General features: G+C 39.8%; 5 protein-coding genes across 7 annotated transcripts in view; 2 read left to right on the top strand and 3 right to left on the bottom strand.

Moving 5' to 3' along the window:
- Positions 1–395: 395 nt before the first annotated feature.
- LOC113587028 (ezrin-like) lies at positions 396–9,235 on the bottom strand. Its single transcript, XM_035533052.1, has 13 exons — positions 8,904–9,235; positions 6,426–6,509; positions 5,540–5,635; positions 4,894–5,168; positions 4,602–4,685; positions 4,232–4,378; positions 3,815–3,911; positions 3,281–3,444; positions 2,940–3,070; positions 2,616–2,776; positions 2,164–2,256; positions 1,766–2,011; positions 396–1,640 (listed from the first exon to the last, which is right to left on the bottom strand). The coding sequence occupies exons 1-13, from the start codon at positions 8,913–8,915 to the stop codon at positions 1,476–1,478; spliced, it is 1,755 nt and encodes a 584-aa protein (XP_035388945.1). The 5' UTR covers positions 8,916–9,235; the 3' UTR covers positions 396–1,475.
- A 150-nt stretch (positions 9,236–9,385) lies between these two features.
- tagapa (T cell activation RhoGTPase activating protein a) lies at positions 9,386–15,198 on the bottom strand. Its single transcript, XM_027025502.2, has 10 exons — positions 13,927–15,198; positions 13,365–13,443; positions 13,181–13,234; positions 12,719–12,791; positions 12,361–12,518; positions 12,083–12,244; positions 11,831–11,940; positions 11,518–11,686; positions 11,227–11,335; positions 9,386–11,118 (listed from the first exon to the last, which is right to left on the bottom strand). Exons 2-10 carry the CDS (start codon positions 13,389–13,391, stop codon positions 10,016–10,018), a joined length of 1,965 nt encoding a protein of 654 aa, XP_026881303.2. The 5' UTR covers positions 13,392–13,443; positions 13,927–15,198; the 3' UTR covers positions 9,386–10,015.
- Positions 15,199–15,262: 64 nt separating this feature from the next.
- nenf (neudesin neurotrophic factor) lies at positions 15,263–17,900 on the bottom strand. 2 transcript variants are annotated; one of them, XM_027025505.2, is made up of 5 exons: positions 17,817–17,900; positions 16,934–17,019; positions 16,764–16,824; positions 16,475–16,578; positions 15,263–16,381 (listed from the first exon to the last, which is right to left on the bottom strand). In XM_027025505.2, exons 2-5 carry the CDS (start codon positions 16,973–16,975, stop codon positions 16,205–16,207), a joined length of 384 nt encoding a protein of 127 aa, XP_026881306.1. In that variant the 5' UTR covers positions 16,976–17,019; positions 17,817–17,900; the 3' UTR covers positions 15,263–16,204. The 2 variants fall into 2 exon arrangements, with proteins under 2 accessions (XP_026881306.1, XP_026881305.1); XM_027025504.2 differs by lacking the exon at positions 17,817–17,900 and having other exon boundaries at positions 16,934–17,285.
- Positions 17,874–21,593, top strand: pacc1 (proton activated chloride channel 1). Its single transcript, XM_027025503.2, has 8 exons — positions 17,874–17,958; positions 18,409–18,499; positions 18,634–18,837; positions 18,940–19,094; positions 19,429–19,571; positions 19,669–19,810; positions 19,896–20,003; positions 20,208–21,593. Exons 1-8 carry the CDS (start codon positions 17,923–17,925, stop codon positions 20,367–20,369), a joined length of 1,041 nt encoding a protein of 346 aa, XP_026881304.2. The 5' UTR covers positions 17,874–17,922; the 3' UTR covers positions 20,370–21,593.
- Positions 21,594–21,657: 64 nt separating this feature from the next.
- znf106a (zinc finger protein 106a) overlaps positions 21,658–27,311 on the top strand; it is an 18,532-nt gene continuing 12,878 nt past the window's right edge. The window contains exons 1-4 of one of the 2 annotated variants that reach the window (XM_027025493.2): positions 21,658–21,743; positions 24,576–24,679; positions 25,001–25,062; positions 26,794–26,988. In XM_027025493.2, the coding sequence (XP_026881294.2) occupies positions 24,626–24,679; positions 25,001–25,062; positions 26,794–26,988 (311 nt within the window). In that variant the 5' untranslated portion in view covers positions 21,658–21,743; positions 24,576–24,625. The remainder of the gene's footprint in view (positions 21,744–24,575; positions 24,680–25,000; positions 25,063–26,793; positions 26,989–27,311) is intronic. The other variant, XM_027025491.2, reaches the window with a different exon arrangement.

Raw genomic sequence — 27,311 nt, 5'->3', positions numbered from 1 at the left:
TGATGTATTACTTTGATTTCTTAAATAGCTACATGTCTTTTCAGGACAACTCAACATGTTGCCCAGTTGCAGCAAATGTGACAATGTTGACCTAGCACATATTTAAACAGAAATGGTTTCCAGGCTTCATAAGTTGTTGTCTAGCAACATAATTAGCTAGTCCTTGAGTAAATAGCGGCTTCTCTTTATGGACGCGCACGGACGACTCCTCTGCATAACAATTGGCTTTTTAAGAGGTTCCCTGGACGTCTGTGAGCATGTCACAGTCCTCGTTTCTTATAGCATTGTAGTAGCATAAAATCAGGAAGCAAAACTATTTTCCCACTTGTTAATGCGTAAGTCAGTGAGTCACAACAGAAAAAAAGCTGAAATGTAATGAGTATGTCAGACAGTGCCTGGATTGTGGTTCTTTATTTCCTTTACAAAACAGGGGAAATAGAAAAAAAGGGGAAAGTAAAACAACAGGTCTGTTCGGCAGCACAGCAGGCCCACAGTAGGCGTCGTCGTAACGTCAGTGAAGGGTTTTGAGAGTGGAACGCTCCGCTCCCATTCAAGGCTACACTTTTGTTGTATTTGTATCCACACTGGAAGCAATCTTTTAAAAATCTCCCAGGCTTAACAACTTACATCTAATTTAGTGTTCAGAAGACGAGAGGTTAAACACAAAGCCTGGGCGATCAAAATGACCGTGTAGCGTAAAGTACTTAAAACTGCAAACCAGGTCCAGAACTATTTAAAAATGTGACGTGTGTCAGAGCCATTAAGTGACTTAATTCAAGGATTTCCTTCATTTTGTCTACAGCACATTTTAAACTGAAAATGACACCATTAGTCAGACTATGATATGGTGCTTGTCATAAATCGAATTCAGGGTGGCAGCAAACAGAATTATTTCAAAAAAGAAAACAAGAATTAAAAGAGGAAATTTTAAAGGCTTTCTGACAATTTTTATAAATATAGACTGACTGGAAGTTAATATTTAGTAAAGTCAAAGGAGAGGATTTCGCACCCATTTTACAAATGCCTAGAATAGAAGGTGATGAACATATTTCCTTTAGAATCAAATGGTTATATTTATGGTAGGCATGTACACATGTAAGATATAGTCCAGGGGGTTAGGGTTCCAAACCAAGCAAAAGCCACCAAGGATATGGACTTACTGTGATGCAGAAAGACCATAATATTTTCCATTTTTTGACCGTTACCATGGTGCCCATGGCGGAGACTGATGGGTGAGAATGATATTCCAGTGTTGCTCTCTCTACCCCTTTCCCCACCGTAGTGACCTTCAGGAAATATAATTCTGTCCAGTTGTTCCACTATGATTAAATAGCATTACGACAGTCTAAATACTTGAACGGCTAATGTAAAGTGGAACCATTTGTGATAATGTTGCAAAATACACCCTAAAATAGCAGAGGCAGTAGCTAGCAGGGTGCAAGCTATGGCCGAGGGCATTCAGATGGGAGCAGTCTCTACAATGCTTCAAACTCATCTATCCTCTGCTTGGTGTTTCCCATGCGGATCTGACGCAACGTCTTGTACTTGTCCCTGCCCACGCGCATGTTCTCCATGTGCAAGATGTCATTCTGTGTCTTCTTGGAGTCATCCCGCGCCTCAGCCAGCTCGGAGCTCAGGGCCTGTCGCACATATCAACCCAGGTTGTTTACTTTATTAAGCGAGGCAGCCCAAGGGACGGCCGTATCTAGTGTTTGTGCAAGTGTGTGTGTGCATGAGTGAGTGTGTGTGTCGGCATGCGTCTTACCATTAGCTGCCTCTGCACACGCTCATTTTTCTCGGCCTCGGTGAGACGCTGTTCCTCAATGCGGTTGTCGTGGATGCCTCCCACCAGGAGCTCAGCACTGTAGGTCTTAGTGTTCTCCTCCTGTTCCTCCTGCTCCACGTCCATCTCGTCCACCACCATCACGGGGGCCGGGATGGCCACAGGGGCCGTCATCACCAGCTGAAGCTCCTCGCGCGTCTTCAGCAGATCCTCCTGCACCTCCTTAGCCTAGGAGCCACACAAGAACCAGATTCACAGAGCAGATAGACACGTTTGAAAAGAGAGTGGGAAATGCACATTTGATGTCTTATGGCCCTGCATATGGCTGAATGATAGTCAGTTTAAACAAGGATTGGACTGACAGTAAAGACATTACTCACTCTGTTCTGCCACTGATCAGCCTCTTCTTCCTTCACTCTCTTGGCCTCCTCCAGCAGGGCGATCTTTGCGGTGTACTCAGCCAGTTCTGTAGCCTTAAAATTCAGATTGGGACAGAAATGGCCTGAAATCCCTAAGTGCTTCACATCAAAGGCGAGTTGCACTCCATTTCCTGCCCCTGGGACATCTTAATCTGCCTGGCAGCATCAGACATGCCTCTAGTCTGAGAGAGCAAGTGGGGCAGTCAGTTTGTCATAATGCAGGATTAAGTGTGAGGATCTGTGCCAGTGAATCCAGACTCTTATCACCTGTGACTACATTCATTACATATTAGTTTTAATGTAGTTAATAAATAATCCACAATAGTTACTGAATAATATGCCTTCAGATTAATAACTGAACAACAACCGTGGAATTTTATGAGGTTAATCTACCTCAGCCTGACAATACCCACCAGCTGCTCCTGGTTCTTGATCTGGTCTTCTGCCTGCCTGGCCAGTTCTTCTTTGGCCAGGAGAGCCGCCTGCCGCTCAGCCTCCAGACGTGAGGCATCCTCCTCCACCCTTCGTCTCTCCTCCTCCAGCCGCATGGCCCTGTCCAGCTGCTCCCTCAATTCTGTGCAATTCACACATGCCACCAGCAGGGGGAAGCAGTTACGTGATAATGGAATAGGAATGCCATTCCTCTAATCACAAAGATTTTTGTGATTTTTTTGTGACAAAGTTCTTTGTGACAGCTGTAAATCTGCCAAATTAATCAACCTAAAAGAGGCTACTACCTTTCTCAGCTCTCTTAGCCTGTTCCTCATACTGGCAGAGCCTCATCACCATTTCTTGCTTTTCTCTCTCCATCTGTTCCTTCTCTCTCTCAATAGCTTCTCTCTTTTTCTTCTCATTTTCCAGCATTTCTCTGAAAAATACTCCCCATTAGCATAGTAAAACTGCCACAGCGGCATCAATTAAATTTAAAAAACAACATCAACAACATAACCCAACAAGGACAACCAGCTCAGGGTTTGACTGACAGCAACAGGGAATAAACAAAAGCCTTTCAGTACAGCAACAATATTGTTCCATACACAAAAACAAGCAGACCAAAACATGAAAAAATTGAACAGACCTCTCCAACTTCTTCTGGTGCTTCTCCTCGTATGCCTGTGCCTTCATCTGCTGCACCTCGATGGTGTCGGGTTTGCGCCTCTGCATGTACAGCTCATGGTTGCCCATGCACAGCTGTAGGATCCGCTTGTTAATGCGCAGGCGAGTGGCGTAGAACACAAAGTCCTATCAGCGGCGGCAAGACGTGGAGGAAGCACAGAACAAAAGATTTATCACACGCACCGAAGTTCGGATGCTCAGTAAGTTTCTATTTTCTGTCAAATTGGGGGATGCCCCAATTTGGCGGTTAAACTCATAAGATTACAAGGAACCTAAAATCATGATTTATAAGCATTTTTGCGATGACTTGTAAAGGAATAGGCTTTACTTTGGGTTAAGAAACAAGTGAGTCATATTGGTATTCATAGTCCCTAAATATGACAACACATTAAACTGGGCAAGTTTCAGATATAAACATGAAACCTTCTAACTGTATATGCATCACAACTTGTAAATTTCATGCAATAAATACAAAAATTGTATATTTTATGCTTACTGGGGCCTTTTTGTCAATGGGTTTAATGACAAACTTCTTGTCGCTGAAAGATATGTTCCTGATTTCACTCCAAGGGAATCCAATCTTTGGTGTCAATCTTTGAGACAGCAGAAGAGATGTAAAATTACTTCCATGCTTTATTAGAATTCACCAGTGAAATCTTTTTTTTTTTTTTTTACAGATGTTATGTGCATTGGGAGAATCAGACCCTAGATGTTATGACCTGTCAGTTAAAAGATCCATGCAGTCATGTTTACTCACCACACTGGGCCAGACTGACTTAATTGAGGGGTCAATGACTGAACAGGCAGTGATTGCTTACACACTAACCCTAATGTCTTAAATAACATTCCTATGTTAGCTACCATTCATAAACAGTCAGGAATATAGCTTGCCAAATGTCAGTTAAGTGCTTACTTGTCATCTTTCTCATATATGTTAAGGCCAAGTGCATCCACACCCAACCACAGTTCTGTTCCTTTCTTGTTCTTGATGTCAAAGTAGTTGACTCCATACATCTCCAAATCTTGTGCAATTTTTAAGTACTCTAGCATAGCATCATCCCTAGGGACCAAAATAATTATATAAATTTATATATATATATATATATATATATATATATATATATATATATATATATATATATATATATGTATATATATATATATATATATATGTGTGTGTGTGTATATATATATGTGTGTGTGTATGTGTGTGTGTGTGTGTGTGTGTGTATTTGTGTTTATATAACAGACTGACATCATGTGTGTATGCTTGTGAAATGTACTTTAGCGTGCCCCTGTGTTCTTCATGCCAAACCTGGATCCTATCCTCCCATTGGTCTTTGGAGAGCTTGTGCTGGTCAAGTACCCTGTTAAGAGAGAACATAAAAATATAAATACTGAACCAGTCATTACTGAAGCCTGAGCCTGAATGCGAAAACAATATTCTGTCTTCTGTTTGCCTGCTGTGTGGAAAAACCTATGAAATAAGACATCTGAAAGGCTGAGAACAAGTAAGACAAGAAATGAAATCATCTGACGGATGTTTACCAAGTGAATTCTACAACATGAACACACCTCTGGGGGAGCAGGCTTTCTGATGTAAGGTAGCCAGGTCTGTGCGTCTCCTTAGAGAAGTCTCCGCACTTGGCCTGCACGGAGTATGATGCCAGCAGCACGGCCGTCTCTGGGGGGCAGTAGATGTTGTCGCTCAGAATGGCATCCTTCACCTGAAGGAAGAAGAGCTTGCGGGTGATGTCCTGGATGAGCTCCTCTTGAACATCCTCAGGGTAGTACTTAGCCCGGAACATAAACTGCAGGGGGCTCTCTCGCTTTATGTCCTGAGATAAAACCTAAGACAACACATAAAACAGATGGTTGGCATAGTAATAGTGACCACACACACACACACACACACACACACACTTGAAAGGCCAGTTTCAGGGTACATGGAGCTCTAGACGACAATAGATTTTCAATGGAGACTCATCACGGGCATTGTAATTTAGCAAAAGACAAGGCTTAATCCATGTCTGGGAAATCAGCCAGGATTAGTCACAGTCAAACAATGTGATCATGTGACCAGAGGTCTGCATGGACATGGCTTTGTTTAGCATTTTGATGGATTTTTTTCAATACTGTGACTCACCTTATCTAGTCCCTTTCAAGATATAATATAACAAACATATTCCTTCTCAAACACAGCAAATATTAAAGATAATACCTTTTTTTCCATTTTGAGCCAGGTGAGATATCCTTTGTTGTCCATATACTGCAGCCCAAAGTACCACACCTCACGCAAACCCACTGTCTTGACCACCTGAGGCACAAATACATTCCAGTGACTATGATGAACCCCATGTAATTTCATGCCAATGACACACTAACAAATGTGTGAGAAATTATCCTGGGTATCAATTTCCTATTATGTTTGGTGCTTTATGAATAATCGCTTAAGTTATATGTATTATGCTGGCATCAGGTGTAAAGGGTGAGGCACCAGAAGTGAGAATGATTTAACAATTCAAAATGTCCAGAAGGGTGTTCCCCTCTGCACTCCCCTGCATTCCCAAATAATCAATAAATTTTTCAATTTATCTTCAGATGTTATCTGTAGGGGAACTACCCCTATTGCTTCCTAACTCTGACATCTTATCAGTGACAGGACCAGGCCTGGACTCCCCCACCTACAGGCTGTATGTCATGTCATAAACCTCATGCCATAAACGACATGTTTAACACTGTTGTCATTGGTTACTTAGCTGGACAATATCTGTAAAATGATTTACACTCACAGGCTATTCTTTAGCACAAGGAAAGTAACCAGGCAACCACTGACTTAATATGTAACCACAGATTCTTTCACCTGCAGCTTCTGTGTTTGTTAACTTTTTGTGTAGTTTCATTATCTCATTATAGACACACAACCCAACCTCCACAGTTCCATTGTACTTACACCGGGGGAAAAAAACTATAACAAAAAAGGATGGTATGCACCCTTATGTATCTGAGCATGGAAAAGCTCACTCCATTACACACAGGCCTTTATGCTAAAGTCACGTGACTATCTGCTGCTTGTTTATAGGCCTGCAGGGTCAGCTGGATCTCACCTGCTCAAAGAGCTGTTTGCCTGTAGTGACTGCCTGGATGGCAAATTCCAGCTCTGCATCCATAGTAGTGACGCGGACATTGACCTGCCAAAGAGCAAACACGTTAGAAACAAAAGGGTCCTAACCGAGTGAAGCAAAAAGCGAGCTCTCTGCAACTTACATGACTTATGCAAATAACATGAGTCAGTATACTGCCAGATGGTGTAGATTTTGTGTAGCTAGGAGCATGCTAATGAACATAACCTTACGTGTTTCTAAGAAGGAATGCTGTCACCTGTTCAACATGGCCAAAATGATCAAATATAAGCATGCTAAAGAGAAACAAGTATTTTATGATCTTAACTGGCAAGGGAGCTCAGTGTAAAAGCAGCAATAAATTTAGTTCAATCACTGTTCTTGCTAATCAAGTACAAAGACGAAACTATGACGGGGTTTAAAGCTGTTCTGAGAATTACAATGCAGCACAAACCTCAGTCATAACAGTGTAGGCATTATAAAGCATAATAGCTATTAATTGCACAGCAGGGACACATTCTTAACAAGAGGAATTCGTGTTTCAGGAGTTTAAAATCCAGCAAGTAGAATTCAAAAGAAACTCAGGGGTGAGTGGAAAAAGCTGACACTCCAACTTCTGTTGCACAAGTTGGGTTCAAAGGGGTTTATCTTTACAGCACTGAAGTTCATAAAGAGGTTGTGTAACTTTGACAATGCTGCTGAAGCCCTGTCAAGGGTCACTGGGCAAGATGTAAAAGTCGTGAATAGCATATTCTCATTCAAAACTAGACCTTAAATTATATGTTACAGACAGCCACAAGCCTGTAATTCAGTAGCATGTTCTAAACTATGTCAAGTAATTAAATATGACGTGGATGCACTAAACATACAGCCGACATCCATGGTCATAAACCACACGCATATCAATAGTCTCAGTGTTAGCACGGCAGAACTAATAATTTATAAACCTCAAAGCTTTCCCTTGCTACTGGGATTATTTCTACAATGCCTGCACTCTGAGAATCCATGTGTAATCCAGTTGTCCAAATCTCCCTGAGCAACTGCAAACTATTTATCAGACCCACACACTATCTGGCCAAAAAAATTGGCCCTGTCTACGTCAGAAGTCACAGTGACCGCTATACAGTGGCTTTCTCCTTCTTGTGGAGCACAGAGGGCTAGGGGTTTTTTTTCCCCACAGGGCGCAAGTCACTGTGTACGCACTACTCTCCTCAAATCATTTCCACAGTGCATTTGCGCTTAACACAGGAACTTTTGTTCCTGATTGTGCTGCAGGTGATCGAGTATCTGTGGAATCCGAAACCTAATCGCCTCCAGCTCAATAGTCTAGCACTCTAAATGGGACAGGAAGGACATTCAGCACCAATACTCTTTTTTTTTAAGGAGCTGCCTGAGTTGATCGAACCCATGCATTTTCGTAATTGCCACAAAATCATCGCACTGGAAAATTACTGCCCTAGAGGTATGCAGCTCCATTAGACTTGGTATCTAAGATACATACTGAGATTCCATAGAAAAGATTACTTTATTCAAATATGATAAGAAATCTCTTCTTCTGAAGGTTAAGGTCAATGGTAATATGACATCATACATTCACACACTGTGCCTCAAACAACTGGCCTTTAGCTAATCTTTACCTTCCTGTATTCATTACTCGTGAATGTGGTGTTAGAATTTTAACTCACCACTGCCTGAATTTAGTTAATATATAAATCCACATCTTAGTAAAGCATGTTAAAAATATACCCTGACTGTTGGTACCTGCTCAGGACCTGAAGTTATTATCATTTCACATTGTAAGTCAGTATGCAGTATAAAGCTCAGGTCTGACACTTTTTGTAGGCTAGTGTGTCTTTGGAGTTGCAGAATCACAAGGTAATGGTCATAAAGCAATTCCTTATCCCGCTTTTACGGGTGGGGGACATTAGTAACTATGCCGCATAGCGCTTCCTCACATCATGAAATATAATATCTCCCTGAACTACATTTCAGTTTTGAACAGTACGGCATATTGCCAGTAACGTATCAACCATACTGAACAAATCCAAAACCTGTCAACCAGGTGCGTAATATATGAAATATGTTTAGATGAACTGTTACATATAGACTATTGTCTTTAATGTCAGTATAGGCGACAGCAACAAAAAACAACAAACACTAGGCCTCAAAATTCAATATACTAAGGAATCATTTAACAGCTTTAAGGGTTACCAGCCAAGTAAATCCTACCCATTTACAGCCCATTTACTTGGATGGTAAAGCCATTAGCCCACAAAAGTATTAGTATTAGACCATCCCTCTGTTGGCGTAACACTGAATAATAAAAGGTCTTTATTAGTGGTTTGCAGTACACTAATATCTTCAGTCCTTGACCTGATTCTGTAATCATACTTTCGAAAAATGTGTATAACTCAATCAACTGAAAACTTTAAACGGATGAGTATAGCAAAAATACTAACTTACTGGCTTAGGCATTATCGGTCCTCCTGTGTTTGATCAAGTCGAGAAACTTTGCTGGTGAGATCGGACTGAATCGCCTTTCTTTACCCGTTCAGCGCACGAAGCAAAGTAAATGATCTGTTCGTGTAAGAAACACTTGGTTTGAGGTTCATTTCTGACTCATTGTCAATAGATGGTGTCAGAGCCTCGCCCCGATAATGGCTACGATAAGTTGGAGCGTGTACAGGTTAAAGAGTGCCAAGTCTCCACTTAACAGGCAATTACGCACTTGAGCACCTTGAGAAACGCGACCTTTGTTCTGTCACGGTGAACGTCCTGCCCGTTGATAGCATGTGGTCCAGCCCCTTTCGACCCGCCGTCATTAAATAAGCATCTAGAAAGGCTATGACGGTGGTGTACCAAATGGGCGGAGAATCATGCCTCTGACAAAGGGTAAGATAGGTCCTGCTATTGTTGTTCTTGTAAACATTACAGACACACAGTGATATAATAACAGGGAAGGTTTATTGCAGCGTACATGGAAATAACAGTGCATAATTTATTTACATATTCGTCTGTTTTAGGTGTGTATGTTGCCGAAATATGGCAACGAATCTAAACAGTTAATCATCTCCCGTGTTTGGCGTGTCAAAAAGTGGTTTCGGAAATCCAACCCGTGACTCCTGAGATAATATTAGGCGTGGCTGAAGCGCAACAGTTTCTATTTTGCCTTTTATACACACTTTCACTTATTGCGTGCTGATATCAGTTATGCGAAACATTAATATTTTGTAGTGATGACGTCCTCTCAAAGTGCCTTTCAGTGATATTTGTTTGCTACGTGAGACAACAATGGGATGTAGCTTTAAGACGCTTATCAGAAGGTTGTAACTTCAACATACAACCAAATAAACAGGCTATGTTACAATTCATAATCTGCGATAACTCAACAACTATGTATTTTATAGTCTTTTTACTGGCGACTTCTAAAATTACAAACTTCTTAGAAGCTCATAGAAGCCCTGTTTTCAAAGTTATAGTAATACCTGCTTTATTACACAAAGCATTTAGTCAAAATAAAACACATCTGTAGCAAAATATTCCACAGATTATACACGTGAAGGACATAGTATATGTCACACATATGACTCTCTGACACTCACTGACTCGACCAGTTGCTGACCACAACAATTTGCCAGGCTGGTTTCAGACGCTTCATGCATAGTCTGTCTTGAGTCTGGTGAGATTGCAGACTCCGCTGAAATGTGAATTTTCTCCGCACTCTCGGAACAATGACTATGACTACAGTTTTTCACTGAGCAGGGATATGCTGGCTCTGCAGCAGGGTATATGGACTGACTGCACGTGTTTTTTGACAGACACCTGGCAGCCTCCACGGTCAGCGAGCGGCGTTGTGAAAGCATAGGGTGGCCGTTGTCCTCGAGGGCCTGCTCATAAGATGGAGGGTTGCTTGGGATCTTGCTGTCCACCTGCTGGAAGACTTCCTCTCTAGACAAGTGTTTTTGCAAGGAAGCCCCAGTGAGAGGAAGGACTTCGGGGAGAGTCTGGCCTTGCTGCAGCACCTTCTCGGCTCTCTTGCTGGTGCCACCTCGAGCAAAGCTAGCCTTGGTCCGAGAGTTTGTGGCCTTCATTGACTGGGAGCGTTTTTTGGGGGTCTCGTTGAGGGAGTTCCCATGCGGCATCAGGCAAGTGGGGAAGGACTTTTTGCGCTGGAGGGTCCGTCGCTGGCTGGAGGATGAGACGATGGGAGAACTGGTGTGGAAGGAGCTGTCTGAGGTGCTGGAGATGGTGCTCTCCAGGGAGCTGGAGGAACAGGAGGTGCTAGCTTTGGCAGTGCCCTGGAGTTGAAGTTGACCAGCAGCCAAGATGCAGATGTTCTTCTTCACAGGTAGCAACCTGCTGCCCATCCCAAACAAAACGCACTCATCTGAGATTTGCTTTGTCAAATGCTGGTCGTAAAAGTTCATCTCTGTCTGACTCCTGGTTAGGGGTATCTGGTTTCGAACACCTTCAGTAAAGATGATTGTTGGCTCAGAGCACCTGCGAAAGAATGGTTTGGCAGTCTGTCTCCCCACAGCAGCATATGAGCAGGAAACCTCATTATCCAGACTTTTCTCTTCAGAGTCAGAATGGATGGCGTGCATGTCTGTGAAGCTTCCTTTGCTTCCCTCCACATCAGGGTCATTGCTGTCGTAGGCAGAGTCCTGGTGGATGGAATCTGAAAAAAGCCCACCAAGAGCACGGTCAATAAATCTGTTATTTTTCTTTTAAATACTATGCAAAGCAATCAAGTAATCGAGTATGAGTAAGAAGAAAAGTGCGCTACCTTGATTATCACTCAGTTCTTCTTCATCTGAGTCTCCAAGCAGCGTCAGTGCATCCTCACCAAATATTTCAGAACAGTTGTCAATTAGGAACTGAGTCAGCGTAGACACCTGTAAAATACATGGGTGTAATTAGTGAAATACCAAACTCAGTAAGATAGACTTTGACCTATTTGACTTCATGTAAAACACAGAGGAGTGCGTGCTGCTGAGTATTTAGTACTGTGTGATTTATTTAACATTTAATAAACATTGAAAATATTTATATCATAGTGTGGCAGGAGACTACTTACATTTTTCATAATTTCCATATTGTCAGTTCGGAGCAAGTTGGGTGAAACACATAGAGCTAAATTGCTGGAATCCATCTTGTTTGTGTCTGCATTAGCACTTATGTGATACAGCATAACAATCAAATGTTTCAAGAGGTGAATATTTGGCTCTGGAAGGTTTTTAACCACCCTGGGAATAAAATAAACAGAGGGCGTAAGAACTAACTATACATAACATTTAAACTCAAACTGACGATATTTACACTCAAACTGATGATATAATTTATAAAACATATATCATTATTACAGTCCAAAACTCAAAGTCTGTGTTTACCTTTGAAGCTCAGTACACCTATCATGTACATCCTCTTTTTCCATTGCTGCCATCCAGGTGTTGTACTGTTCCACCACCAGTAAACCACTTGGCAGGTGCCTCAAAAAATCCTGCCATTTATCCAAACAGAGGTGTGATATTAATACACATCAGTATGATATGAACACATTTGGATAATAACAGATTTGATTCAAGTTATTAGACATAATACTCTTTATTATGAGACATGGTAGAGACAAGGTGAAGTAGTACCTTGAGAAGATCAGCAAGCAAAATCACTGGTTCATCTTTTAGATATACTTCTGCTCCACTGTTGAGTTGCTCCTTGATCTCCTTAAGACACCGGGCATTCCCTGCTTTCCTGAACACTCCCAGTGTCTGTGGGCCTTCTTTCCTAAGCACTGAGAGGATCTCCTGAAGAACAGTCCAGTAAAGAGAAAATATTAGTAAATGGCATATAAAATATCTCATATTTCAATATCAAAAGACTCCAGAATGCTCTTGTACTGTCTAATGAACAGGAGACATACCATAATGGGTTTTGGAGGACAAGCATTTTTTTCACAAATATCAGTCAGAGCTTGTCCAAAGAGTGGCTTTTTTTGAGGGGTCAAAGCACATCCAGAATTCATGTTTTTTCTTTGCACTCGCCAAAAAAGGTTCTTCCAACGCTTTCGGTTGAGATTTTCTGTCACCAAAAATAAATACATAATAAATAAATAAAATAGTACAAAGCTGACTTTCAAAAATTCAAAATGACAGCATGTTTGGTATTATAAATAATTACAGTTTTCATCTATTATGTCTTATCTTACATCAAATGTGTGTATTGTCAACACTGGTACAGTCTGGAAATCAAAACAGTGAAGAGAGATTTTTCAAACTAACCAGTATGGGCCGAGTTGATTGAATTGGCCTCATGTGCCTGCTGAGGTAGAGGAGGCCCCAGCTTCAGATGAGCCTAAAAACAGCAAAGACCATCAGATCAAAGAAACTAGCTGTATTTTCATACCAGGCCTAGCTGCTCCAAAATGTTCTCTCTCATGTCCGCAAAAGTACACAACTCAGTCACAGTGAGAAATAGTTTTTAAAATCTCAGTATTCTCATATAAATAGATTTTTGCATATCTTATACAATGTAAGAAGCCATTTTTGTAAACCAAAATGCCTGAGACTCAGTTGATTAAGGGTTTTGTGATGCAAGGCTGAGAGATTGAGAGAGATTGCCTTCAAGGGTGTTTAACAGATCTACAGACCACCTTCGTGACCCCCGTTCACCTTATATGACCTTTGCCTTAGGGAACCTTATGAAGTGCTGTATGCCTAAGACATGAAGTTGTAGATACTTACAGCTGAGGCAGGCATGATGAATAGATCCATGCTGTCCTCAAACTGTGATTTTGTCTGAAATGAAAGAATAATACCACTTCTGAACTAACAGAGCAGCACAGGCCAAATATGCAGTACTCAAACTCCCTGATATCATTAGAAGACAATAGGAATGGGCAACTAGTGGCTGAAGGTGAGAACTTACCACAACGTGACCACTCAACACCTTCATAAGTGCGCTGAGATGTGTTGTCTACAAAATAATCTCCTTTCTTCCGAGGTGCCTGAAAAATAAAAATGAATAATATGTTCAGGGTACAAATAGAAATTGCTGCTGAACCTGAGCCACAAATTTTATAAAGTATTATAAGATACTTTCACAAATATAAACAAAAATATTCTGTTTTAGAGTTGGACTACTAGTATATGACCTTATTAATTTGCATGATCTGAAGATACATGCCATATAGTGGAGAAGTGGATAAAATGATTACACAAATGATAACATATAGAAAATTATTAACATGTAGAGTACACTATATCCCCTTACTATGTGCCATAATGGAGAATGTATTGCTAAGAAAAGCAAAAACAGAAAAATGAATAGCTGCAATAAAGAAATAGGAAATGTATACATTATAGTTAAATGTATAGATCATTGAAAAATCAGTATGGCTTAAAATTAATATGACTTAGCTCAGCTGAGGACCACCGATGCAGAGTATAAGTTTCATTACTTGGGTACATAATTTAACATTTTCTCTTACCTTGGCGAAGCATCCAGTTCCTATATTAACAAACGTGAAAGCAGCTGCCCAGACTGAAGAGCAGCACACCGCTGGCCCACTGTGACAGACTAACCTCAAACAACCCATTACATGCTACAAATGAAAGTGGGTGGGCAGAAGGGAAATTCTGATGCGCAACGGAGACAGGAAGTAGCATCACGGACTCCCACAGCTACCACCCCCAGCAGCTATGTAGGGCAACAACACACTTGCTGGTGGGAGGAAAGTGATATACTGCTCACTCAAACTACCATGACAACAAACCTGTGGGTAACACACAGGTAAAAAGGAATGTAAGGTCAGATTAAGCACAGTAGTGCATGGCTAGTTTGAATGATTAATGTTATCTAAAATAAACATCGAGTCAAAGTCTAAAGCAACTAGAATATGTGTGGCTTCTTTTTCTAGTGACCTTAAATTAATCAGAAGGACTTCAAAAGCAGAAACAAATCAAAACCATCAATACTGCATATTTAAAAATATTCATTTTCAGTCTCTAAACATGCAGGTTTTTTTGGGGGGTGGGGGGGGTGGCATGGCATCTCATTTACAATAAAGATGCCTGTTTTGGATAGATATTTTCTTGAGAAGCATTTACTGTAATAGACCTTTTACAATGATTCATTGCACTAGATGGTACTGCTATGGTGGGAATTTTTAAAAAACAAAGAAACATCATTTTGAGATTCAACTTTTGACAGTGCTATATGTTCACTGACTCACTGTCATTTCATGAAAACAAACAGCCCCCATAGTTTTAGACATGGTGGATAATGAGATTTGACTTAACTGAGCAACGGCTGGTCAACTGTCTGTGCATGTACCCTTACATGTAAACGAGTTTTTGATCAGAGCGGCTTTGACATTTTAAAACTTACATTATGTGTGGGAGCTCTACAGAGATGGAGATATATAGTGATACTGTAATAAAAAAATCTAAGCAAATTAATTCTGAAGTCGAATACAATTTAAGCACTATAATTACTGCTCTGAATTTTCCTTTCCAAATATGTGTGTGTGTGTGTGTCTAAAAAAGTAGACACTGAATAAAGTTATCTATAGAATTGCAATAGCACGTTGGGGAATTTGGTCTTGTTTATATGTTCAATGTATAATATCATAGCATTATGCCCCGCTTGTTAATGAAAAGCAAATTTGGCTGTTGCATTGTGTATACAGCACTTGAAACAAATTTTGTACATATATATGTATCAGTTAAATAACTTGACAAAGTCGCTTTTCAGTGGATTATTGATTTTATATATATATATATATATATATATATATATATATATATATATATTTTAAATCACGCAGGTGGGTGGCCTGTTTTGATTGACCTTCAGCACAGCCTACAGGGAAAAACCCGTCGAGAAGACCCACCGACCCACTTACCATGTGCATCATTACTTTACTAGTCTGTGGGCAGCCAGACCACCAGCATGTGATACCACCAGACAGTACACTGCAGCGTGCAAAAAAACCGACACGCAACTATAGAAACGTCAGAACACCTCACTGCAATGGTGTAAATATTATAACTGTAATTCTGCATGTTAATCTAAACCTTTAACTGTGTCTGAATGTTAGTGTGAGAGGTTCAGATTAAAGATCAAGGGAAGTCAAGCAGCAGTAAATTATACATCAAAATCAACCCTTACAGAATCATAGGTATAACTGGACAAATAAACTGTTTTACCTTTAGGACTGCATTTCATATCATATCCATGTAATATTACCTCACAAAAAAAAAATTTGTATATAAAGATAGTACCATCAAATACCTTACTACAGCATATCAATAATGGTTGTAAAAACTCCCATTAACAAGGCTGTCTGAAAACCCTACATAAATATGATTAAATTCATAGCCTATTTTTGAATTAGCTATTAGAAACCCCAGAAACCCAGTTACACATCTGTAGCTTGTGTTACTATCTGGTAATAGTCGATGTAAAGAAATAAAACTGGATTTGTTTATAGGTTAAAACAATCACCATTTCTAATCTGAATTGTACAATTCAAGATGAAAAGCTTTTAAAACTTGAATAAACTGAGCATAAGCAGTAGTTGCTCAAGTGTAGACACAGCTTCACCAACCTCAGAAACTTAGTGTTGAGAGACACAGAAAATCATTTAGGTAAGCATACCGTCTCACTGCCTGAGACCTATCTCAGAGTTACCTCAGAGAGGATTAATCAATTTGAGATATTTTACCACAGCTAGTGTATAGAGCTAAATGATCTTGTTTATCACATCAAAGCTCATCTCTGATGCTAAAATGGGGCTGGTCCTCTGGTTTGAAGCCCTCACTGGGACTGCCATCTTCACTGAGAGTTCGTCTACTGGTGTAGCCCACAATGGGGTACTTAGATTTGTATGTTCCAGTAAATACACTCTCTAGGGACTCCAGCTCCTTCTCAGTGAGACCTGTCTAATATACAGGAAAAGGCAGAGATAGTAAGCATATCAACATGTGAGACTAACAGCAGACTGGAGCTTTGAACGAAGTCAATCACCAACTCACTGTATCATGTGTCAGATCTTCAGGATCAAGGGACATTTTGGCCACAGCCCTTGTTGAGTCCTTGCCCACAAGGGCATTATAAGGTGCATCCTTCCCATAAAATCCTGAAAATAAATAAATTTACAATTTAACTTTTAAATTTTGAGTTAGCTATATTTATAGGAAACTGAATGATAGCCATTGGAGCCTTAGTGAACATCATAAGAATGACATCTCCAGGTAGCGTTACTCCATCGAAATTAAACCTTGGTTTGTGTGGCAATTTAATTTGTAACCAAGTACAACTAACTTTTTCCAGACGTCACATCAAACACGATTCCCTTTATGGCCATGTAAATTGGCTGCCCGTCCTGAAAATGCAGAGGGAAGAAAAGTTTGTAACTTCAGTAATCCTTTAATGTGGAGCAATTTAAAACAGACATCTCAAATTTCAGAGTAGCTGCTACTACTGAATAATACCTCACTTCCATCGTAACTTCTTAGCTCTTCGTCGGTGAACATTCTCGCAGGTTTCGAATCGCGTTTAAATTTTAGTGTAGCTTCATCTGCCGCACAAATTAATATCAAAGAAAAAACTGTAATACATCGTGGAAAAAGCATTTTATGTCTTGCTGGCTTGCTGAGCTAAGCAGTCAAATGTTGTCTCCGCGTAAACTAGCGTGACTCCAGTTAAATCTGCCAAGCTAACTTCAAGTGACAATTACTTTAATACTAAAATGCGGCCAAAAATTCAAAAATACACTTTTTGTTTAGTTTAACGCTAAGTATTGTGATAGCTTCTTATTAAGCTAAGTCAACTTCCCCCTGCCACCAGTTTTATTTTGAAATTATAGGTCACGTGACGGTTTGTGGCAGAATTCACGTTAGTTTAAATAAAACGCTTTTGGGACATTTATCATGAATTTCTTTTGAAACTGGTGTTTACAATAATATTGCAGTTAATTCGTTGCTACCCCCTCTTTGACGAAGACAAACAAGGAAAATATTTTAAACAAAAATATGGACGTGGAAAATATCAGAAGGCTATGCATGTTTAGGCTGTATAATACTTTTATATAGTCCTATGCCTTAAAAAAAAAAAGAATGTATTGGAACCAAGTAGCGTTCATAGAGAAATACAAATATTTATGGTAGTTTACATCTGAAATAGTGTAATATTTTATGTTACATTCTCCACAATATATTCCCCACTAGTCAAGTCTTTCCAGTGCCCATCCCAGCAAACGTGATGTCACTTCTCGCGGCAGACAGACAGTTCGGGACTGTAGGTCTGTATGTCAATTTTTTCTTACTCGTTTCTTATAAAAATAAATAAATAAATAATAATTAAAAAAAAAACTACCTGCATCCGTTACTGGACCCCATGGATCCTCAGACAAAAGTCTCGAAATACATTTTGCAAAGTTAAACAAGCTGACTAACAAAAGGGCACAGCATACTGACAGAGAATGCTGCGTAAAGAGGAACCTCGGTGCTACCAAGAGGTATGAAAAATAGACATGTATTGTAAATGTGACTAGGCAGATTTTGGTTAAATGTTTGTCTAATTATTTGGCGCAAGTGTATCCATGTTGGTCTATAATATGGTGAGTACGAAGTCACTTCATAGGTTATCACGTCCTGGTCAGTTAACAGTTACATTTACTGCCGCTTTTAGCGTTCTGTGTGGTCATGTGATAGCAGTCATAAATGAAAGATCTAAAACGCATGAAAGATTCAAAACAGGACTAAAACAATGTCCATGTAGAATATATCTATACTATTGGCATATAGTGGGACATAATATTTTAATGGAGAATATAAAATATATTGTTTCTGTGTTTTAAGAACAATGACATAGATACATGTTTTTTGCTAATGAAATCATTTTGGATTTCATTAATTTAATGAATCTTGTATGGCATATTTGTGGTGTGCGGGTTGTTTTATTATAGTTAAGTGATGAAGACTACATACAAGGACCTGCACCTTACCAGCACACTACAGATTTTGCCCAGGAAGAAGCCAGCTGTGACGCTGTGCCAGGTAGCTGACTCGGCTTTACTAAATAAAACTCCTACACTCAGCCTGTAGGCGTAGTGCTCAATACTTGCTTGTGTTTAATCTTTACCATGTTGTGTTGTGAATCTTCTCTAACGTCAGATTTGGTCTTATTACAGATGAGGACAGTGGTTCAATGCCAATAGCCTTCAATAAAGCTTGTTTGAGGAATGTCTTCACCATCATCCTTGTTCTCATCTACCTTGTCTTAACTACGGTTGCTGCGTTTTTGGCTTACCAAACCATTTCTGATTTCATGGAGAAGCTCAGTCATCCTGTAATGTCTGTGTCATACAAAGAGGTCGAGGAGTTTGCTCCCCCAGGTGGGTAGAGCACAGAGAGCACTCGTTATGTGCTTCACTGCCTTGGTTAAGCAGTATGCTTGTGCAGTATGGGTGAACTCTTCTGTCTTTCTTTCTGAGCAGGAATTGCACTATATCCAGGGAATGCTCAGTTATTAAGCTGTCGACACCACTATCATGATCACATTCCCTCTGGTTTATCAGCCTGCCAGATGGAGGAGAGCGACTGTGTAATGGAGGAAGTCATTTATCATGATCCATACTCCAACCACACAAGAGTAAGCTTTATCATTTTCTTGCACTGTTTTGTTTTTATATGTTGTGTGTTATTTCCCCTATGCAACATTTGTTTTTAAACCCAGTTATTGACCCCTGTATTTATTTTTTCTGGAGACTCCCTGAACTGTGTAAGTAAATGTTTCTTGACTATGCTCTACCTTTGAATGACACATTGATGTGGAGTGTCCTGACACTGCTCATCAGACAAGCCTGGTCCTGTTGGATGGGCATGTCACAAGCGACACTTACTTCTGAATTCTGTAGTTATTGCAAATGAAAGACTTAAGAACACATATGTGAATGACGTGTTGCGTGATCCATGGTGTTCTGTAGAAACGAGCCCTAGTAGTCGAAGGTCCAACAGATGTCAGGAACCGGGAGCTCATTTTCCTTCAGTTCAGTCAAAACGAGACGGAGGAGAACTTCAGTGCCATCAGTTACATGCTTTTTGCCCAGTTCAGTGATATGACTAAAAGGTAGTGATATGTTCAGCAGTACACCTTAATATCCCCTTGTCTGGCATGATTAGGAAAATAGCAATAATACTGTGAGTAATTGTCCTCTGTTTATTAGTATGAACAAACCTGCATTTATGAAGGACTGTGAAAGGAACTACTCGATGTGGACATTCTCCGGAGGGTTTCGTACCTGGGTCAAAATGTCTTTGGTCAGGACATCTGGGAGAGGAAATGAATCCGTAGAATTCAGACAAGAGGTAGGAGGATGTTTTCTTGCAGCTACCAGCAGTAGTAAAGTTACACATTCTGGGCAGGGATCTAATCAGCAGTGTTATTTTACAGTCCAGTGTTGTGAAGTACAATGACAGAAGGTCTACACAAGAACAAAGAAATGAGCTTTTCTTTGTTGTATTCCAATGGAAAGATCCATTTATACAACAAGTCAAAGATGTAAGTGAACACTATATAAGTTTTGCATGCACTAAATGCTCAAGATAAACTTTATTTACAAAATGTTATATCAAAATGCCTTATCTGTAACTTTCATAGGACATAAAATACTAGTTAAAATGAATTGGACATCATGCTTACAGGAAATGTAGAAATGGTTTCTCTGTTGTAATTTACTTAATCTTTTTTTTTTTTTGCCAACAGATAGTCACAGCAAACCCATGGAACACAGTAGCCATTCTCTGCGGTGTCTTCATGGCTCTTTTTAAGGCAGCAAACTTTGCCAAACTCAGCATTAAGTGGATGATAAAAATTCGCAAAAGACACTTAAGGACAAAAAATAGGGAATTAAATCAAGTTAGCTGAAAAGATGTTATATCCCGATTATGAAATGGGAGTCATCCCCCATCAAACACTTTAAATATTTACTGAAAGGTTTTTAGTTTTTGATTAATAATTTTATACTTTTATCATTAATTTCATAACGATTTTTAATTCGGCTTTATATTTTGATATCTGATGTTTTTTTTACTTGACTTACAATTTACCTACTGACAGTATTTTGATTACTGATTTAACAATACATTTTATTCCAGTTACATGTCTGATCATAATAAGTAACTAGAAAAGTAACATCATCAACAAAAAGCATGTAGCAGTGATCTTTGCCTTTACAAGACGACTCATCTGCTGATTTTTATATGAACTAGTCCTACCATTGCACAGGCACTAAGGACTGAAGACGAAGACAAAACCAAGTGGCTTTAACTATACAGACAACATTATTCTTCTTCTTCAGCCATTTCACTGGGACAGGAGCAACGTTACCAAAATGACCTCTTTGTGTATGTAGCAAATCCTAGAATGCTGTTAGGACTTTGACCTGGAAAAGGTGATTTAGCATTTGTCAAAACTAACACTCTTCGTTTCTTTTTTATTGGTGACACCATCCTGTTGCAGTCTTATTTTCTGATGTTTTCAGAAAGCTGAATATATTAATCATTCTAAAGGGACCAATATGTAAGCTTAAGAATGTTTTATGTTCAATTATCAGTTGTTATATTCATGTTTGACACTATGTCTGTACCACAGTTTTAGACACTAGATATTTGTATGTGATCATATTTGTATGTGATCATATTTGTGTTCTCTGGTTGATTAAAAAGTATTTAGTAGTAATTTTCAGTATACATGTTAACATTCATTGCTGTCTACTTTCCATCTCATGTTAACTGAATAACTGCTGTGCAAAGAAAACTGTGAAACTTATGATTTTATAACAAGTCTGGGATCATACAAAACTTTAACCAATGGCAGATGGTTTTTTTTATTACTTCCACTTAAGCATGTTAAAAAAAAAAAAAAAAAAAAACACGTTTTCTTGTCCTGCCTATATGGGAGTCAGATTATTAGGTCGCAAGGTGGTGTTTAAATGATTACATTAAATTGCGTTTGTTGTGTGATGACTGTCACAATCTAGAAGTAGCAACTTTTTTTCTCTTTTTGTGTAATTTGTATTTTGTGTGGGGAAATACCTTTCAACTCGTTGCCCAAGTTAATAAACCTAGTTTGGTGACTTTTGTTTTGAAACTTTCCAGTATGGTGGCCATTTTTTTGTCGACAATAGAATTTCTTTTTACTTCACACTTTAGCACGTGTTAAGATCAAGGGGGCATTAAAAATAAAAAGCAGTAGCAGTGACGGATTCAGGCGACGTATAACCGCCACTGACATTCAGAGGTACCGCTAAATGCCGTCCGTTGTTGCGCGTTATTTGTGCATGTGCGCCTCTAGGTAAGTCGCAGAATGTGGCGAGTAGGCGATCTTATCTTAGCATAGCTATCGCAGCCAAAGTAACTTACCAAGACGTCTTAAAACTGCGCAGGTCTCCCGCCTCTCCTGTCGTACTTCTCTAGCTAACGTGTTCACGTTATTAACGAGCTCTTGGTAGTTTGGGTAGGCTTGGACTTATCGTTTTAATAAATTGTCCCGCCATGTTTTTGTACTCCTTATTAGGTAGCTAACCTTCAGACTAGTTTGCTATCTTAGAAATCAGGATGCAGATCAACAGCGTGATAATCTTTGAGGAACTCTTGAAAGTCTGTGATGATCTCAAACTTGCCCCGTTACGCAGGATGGATAACCTAGCTAAGATGCAGTATTAAACTGACTAGAGACCCCGTAATATCAGAGCTTTGACTCCTCCATCCAACTTTGCAATTGTCACTTTCTGCCCATTACTGGTAGCAGTGTTTAAAGGCACCTGCTTGCCAACCATCTCCATTCTGACTAGATAATAAAGTATTGGCAGTGCTGAACGAAGTACACAAATCCAGCTCTCGGGTGTAGAGATACTCCTCCTATAATATTACTCATGTAAAATGTTGCTAACGTACAAAAGAACTTGCTTTACAATATATCAAGTATCAAAAGTAAAATTGTGGTTATCTTAGGGTGTAAAAACTTAGGGCTGGGAGAAAATAAGTGTAATATTCAGTGTAATATTGCGATATTTGGGTTTTAAGAATAGCACTGAGTTCAGAATATCCATATTTTATTGTTTAATAGGCTATATATTTAAGCCATTGTTGGATTAATTATAAGAATCTTAAGTATCTGGTTAGAGAAAACAATTTTGCAGTGGGGGATAATTTGCAAAAGGAATAAAATGTGAAGGGTCAATTAGCAATATAGTAATAATGATGTAATATATAATATATAGTATAGTAATAATAGTAATAATGTAATATATATATATAATATATATAATATATAGTCTAGTAATAATAGTATAGTAATAGTATAGTAATAATGATGTAATATATAGTATATAGTAATATATAATATATAGTCTAGTAATAATGATGTAATATATAGTATATAGTAATATATAATATATAGTATAGTAAAAAATGATGCACAAGACACTAGAAATATTGTTCATATTTTAATATTTTCTTTTTTTTTCTTGCTTTTTCCTTCCATTTTAATTGAAGAGTTGTCATAAGTAATATATACAGTGTACATTTAATTTGTTTTGGCCATACAGTCCATGGTTTTAACAGTGTCCAAAATTATATTTTATCACATAAAATGAAGTGAGAAAAAAAACATTTTCAAGAATGTTCTCATTTTAATATGAAAACTAATCAATACTAGTTTTCTCAATACTACATAATACTTGTGTTTGAAGTTTTTGCACCTCCGTCCCATTTTCTTCATAATTTACAGGGATAATTAGCAGCAAGTAATTGTTATCTGATTCTAGGTATAGTGATTCACCGCTGCTAGCTTGTTAACAAGGGTTTACATTCCTTAAAATGTTAACTAGCTAGCCAGAGTTGTGACTTTACTTCTGTTGTAATCACTTCCAGCGTAGCTGTAGAACAGAAGGGTTTGAATAATTGTGACCAAATCTCAGAGACCACAACATATTTTGTCAGTAACTGATATAGGGTTCTGAACCCGTTACCTCAGGGCTTATTTTTTATGTTGTCGTGTTTTCGAATTTTCATCAATACAGATGCCCGATAGTTATATTGTGACTATGAATAAGGCAAATTAATGTATTTGTCACAATGTAAATATAGCATTGCCCTTTATCTCCAGTTGAACATACTGTTATCGGAATATTTACAACACTGGATGTGTTTCTCTTTTCTTGGTCCATGTAAAGACGAGTGAGAAGAATAAGAGTGGCTTTGTGTTTCTGTTGTAAATATATATTGTGCAGTGTGTTTGTTTTTTTAAGGCGGAATACTTTCTTTTTTTTTTTTTTAATGGAAACAGTTTTGACAGCAACACCTTTCACCTTTAGTCTTGTTATTGCTTCCATGGGAAAATTGGAACTGCAGCCTTACCCAAACAGCTATATCAGATACCACGTGGTATATCAAAGGTTGGGTATTTTTATTTGAGCTGTAACGGGCACCGTGTGACCTGAGGTGCGAGGAGTTTTCTAGAACATGCCTCTGGAGCATTAGACTTGTTTAGTGATGGTAGTTCCATTGCGCTGGCCTGTACCTTCAGCAGACTGCATTTAGCTATGTGACCAGAGCACACACACTCCCATGGTACTGGAGCTTGGGACACTGACCTTTTTCCCCTCATATGGACAGGAGCTGGAGTTTTGCCTAACCCTTACACTGCCTTACACTGCTTCTGCCATGTATTCTAGTGCAGGAGTTGGCTGACCCCTGTATATGTGTACTGGTGTATAAATAGGCAGATAAATAACTTAAGACACCATAGTCACTGTGCAAACACATAAACCAGGATGGCCTCTTTTCCTTGAATGTCCTCAGTATTATGTTTGCTTGTAGCGACTCCTATTTTAGAGTTAATAAATCAGTTCTTTCAAATAGGGATACTAAATCATTACAAAAACATGTGCTATTACCATCATTACTCAGTTTCTCTGAAAGGAAATGTAGGAAATGAGTCGACAAAAAAGCTGCAGTGACTCTCAAATCGTCCGTCCAGTACGGTACCCATGTCTGCTGCTTGGTGCTCCATACTCTGTGTTTGCTAAGGTGTTTGTACATGTAATGAACAATTTATTTTCTCCCTCAGATATGGTCCGTTGATCTGTATTCACCTGAAAAGCAGTACCATCATCCATCATGGGGAAAACCAGGACATGCATTCTGTGTGAAATTGTCTACAACTCCAGAAAGGTGAAGCTGACTTCTGATCCCTGTGCCTTTTTCCCCACCCAATCAGACCATCATTCTGTTGAGCTATTTTGGGACCTGTGAGGAGAGCGAGCTATAATTCAGATTGGCATATTGTTTTTCTTTTTTAAGCTTTCAAGTTCTAGTCTTAGTATTGGTGGTCCAGCATCACAGCTCTGCTTATTGTCAGCAGCCAGTTCTTGCTTATTCCAAAGATTTTCTGCATTGTCTAGGCTTTTATTTGACTCCTGTCAAATTCCAGTCTTTATCTGCTGCTTGATTTAAGCTCTTCCTGTTAATGGTGTCCTTTGTGTTCATTCACAGGAAATGGATGAGCACATGAGAAGTATGTTACATCATCGGGAACTGGAGAATCTGAAAGGCCGGTGTGTAACTGCTTGCGCATTATTATACTCGCAACCATCGCATGACCAGTCTTGTACACTGTAGCTTGTGGTGTTCAACCTTTTTCAGAGCTACAGTGATGATCGGCACTGCATTTTAATATACACTTATGGTGCTGGTACACACAAATACACACACACACAAGACCACTGAGTAATAAAAAATATACCATTGTAGTACCCGGCTTCTTCCAAGCTTTTCTGTCAATAACATTTATTCATTGCTTAGCCCACCCTAATTTGCACAATTCTAAGATGTTGCGTTGTGTAGATAATTATTCAAATGTAAAGTTATACCTTTTAATTTGTGTAGACTGGTCCAGTATTATTTTCATAGTTGAACGTTACAAGTGCAGCTGTCGATCTGTCAGCTCTCTCTGCATTCTTTGTCTACAAATGTGGCAGTGGACCAAGTGCATGTTGTGGCTGGGGGTGACTGATGAAGTGTGTTATCAGACTCGTGACTGCTAGGGCCTTCAGAGAGACCCTGAGGCATCTGCCAGAGCAGGGGTGTGTGTGTGTGTCTTTTTATATATATATATATGAGGCACACTGGAAACATGTGAGGCCAGCTTAGAGCAGCTGTGCTTCTCATGTGACAATTATATAGACCCCAGGAATGTGAAAATTGAGAATGAGCTGTGCAGGGAAGCAAGACATGTCCTGTTCAGAGATACTGCCATAGGCAACACGACTTTGGTTCCGTTTTTGAATGCATATGTGGTCATTTATGATCGAAATGTTCCTCACACCGAGCAAGGAAATCATAGGGAAGGATTTTTGAATCCTTAGTGGTGTGGTGAACAACTTTTAATTAAAAAAAAGAAGCTAAAAACTAAGGCTGATGGTGCCTGAGAGCTGTTTTCAGATGGTACAGTTTTTTTGGAGAGATGGTCCAAGTGCCTGCTGGGGTTCTCTGTCAATCAGCTCACGAGCCTGGCATTCAGGAAAGGAACGCAGGCCAGGGGAAGGGTTGCTGCAGGCAGCTGCCTGGAGCTTGTGTTACAAACACCCACCCCGATCGAGCTCTGTAGAGCTGAGGAGGGAGGGAGAGAGAGGGAGGGGCGTGAGAGTGCGACAGCATGCATCAAAGTGGGCGGGCAGCCTGGCGTTCGGCGCAGAGCACAGGAGACACCAACGGGACAGCGTGGTGCAGGGCTCGGCTGCCGCAGAGAGGGCGTGGGCCTCTCCCCGAGCTCCAGCCTCCGGACTCTGGTCATGTGCCGTCTGCGGGGGCGCCGTTTGTGAAGCTGCCATGCTGCAGGCTCACTGGCCCCCAGACCTGCCTCACCATGCCGCGATTCTCCAGGCCTGAAATGAAACCCTCAATCCCCTCCACCAAGATCAGGAAGATCCACCTGTTTTTATTTTTGAATTCTTTTACTATTTGGTTGGATATATTTGTTTACTTTGATTTCTAATGCTTGACAAGTCGGTTTGCCTCCTGATCATTTAAAGTTTTAGGGTTTTTTTTTTTTTTGTCTTATTAGTTAATTTTTGTTTATTTTAATTATTTTTGGAATTGGAGTAATTGTTCTCTCCATTTTTTTTTTTTGCTGTACGCTTTGAAGCGAGGGCTGGCTGTCTTTCCCAGCCTTTGTGAGGAGCAAAAGCCGAGGCCCAGTTGAACTGCGCCTGTTTGACGGGCCCCCTCTCCCAGCCAGCCATGCCTGTGGGTAGCATCGAGCGACCCATGTCCCCTCTCCTCCCCAGGGACAGCGGGCACGAGTGCCGGGCGTGCGGCGTGACCGTGGCCAGCCTTACCGAGTACGCCAGCCACATCTCCAGCACGCTGCACAAGCAGCGCGTGGAGGCCCATGACCGCCAGGCCTCCAAGGACAACCAGGATGAGGAGTACTTCGACAAAGACATGGTGGAGCTCATTGAAAAACGCAAGGAGCTTATCAGGTGAGTGTGTGTGTGTGTGTGTGTGCGTGTGTGTGTGTGTGTGTGTGTGTGTGTGTGTGTGTTTGATGCCATATGTGCAGTCTGTGTAGATTTTGATACATTTGTTTATTATTTTTGCTTGTTTTCTTGTGATCATACATGTAGAAAAATTGCTCTTTGTGCTTAGTGTTTCCTTGTCTGACCTGACATGTATTGTACATGTATTGTAAAAATGTATGATAGTTTTGATACATAATAATTTTACCCAAATTTAATCCAAACCAATGTTGCAGTTACCTTTACATTCAAATGCTCAGTACTCAAAATAATCATACAGGCCTCGT

Source organism: Electrophorus electricus, chromosome 13 (assembly GCF_013358815.1).
Source record: "Electrophorus electricus isolate fEleEle1 chromosome 13, fEleEle1.pri, whole genome shotgun sequence".
In the NCBI taxonomy this organism is placed as follows: domain Eukaryota; kingdom Metazoa; phylum Chordata; class Actinopteri; order Gymnotiformes; family Gymnotidae; genus Electrophorus; species Electrophorus electricus.
Note: the sequence above shows the minus strand (reverse complement) of the source record. Positions and strands in the feature narration are given on the sequence as shown.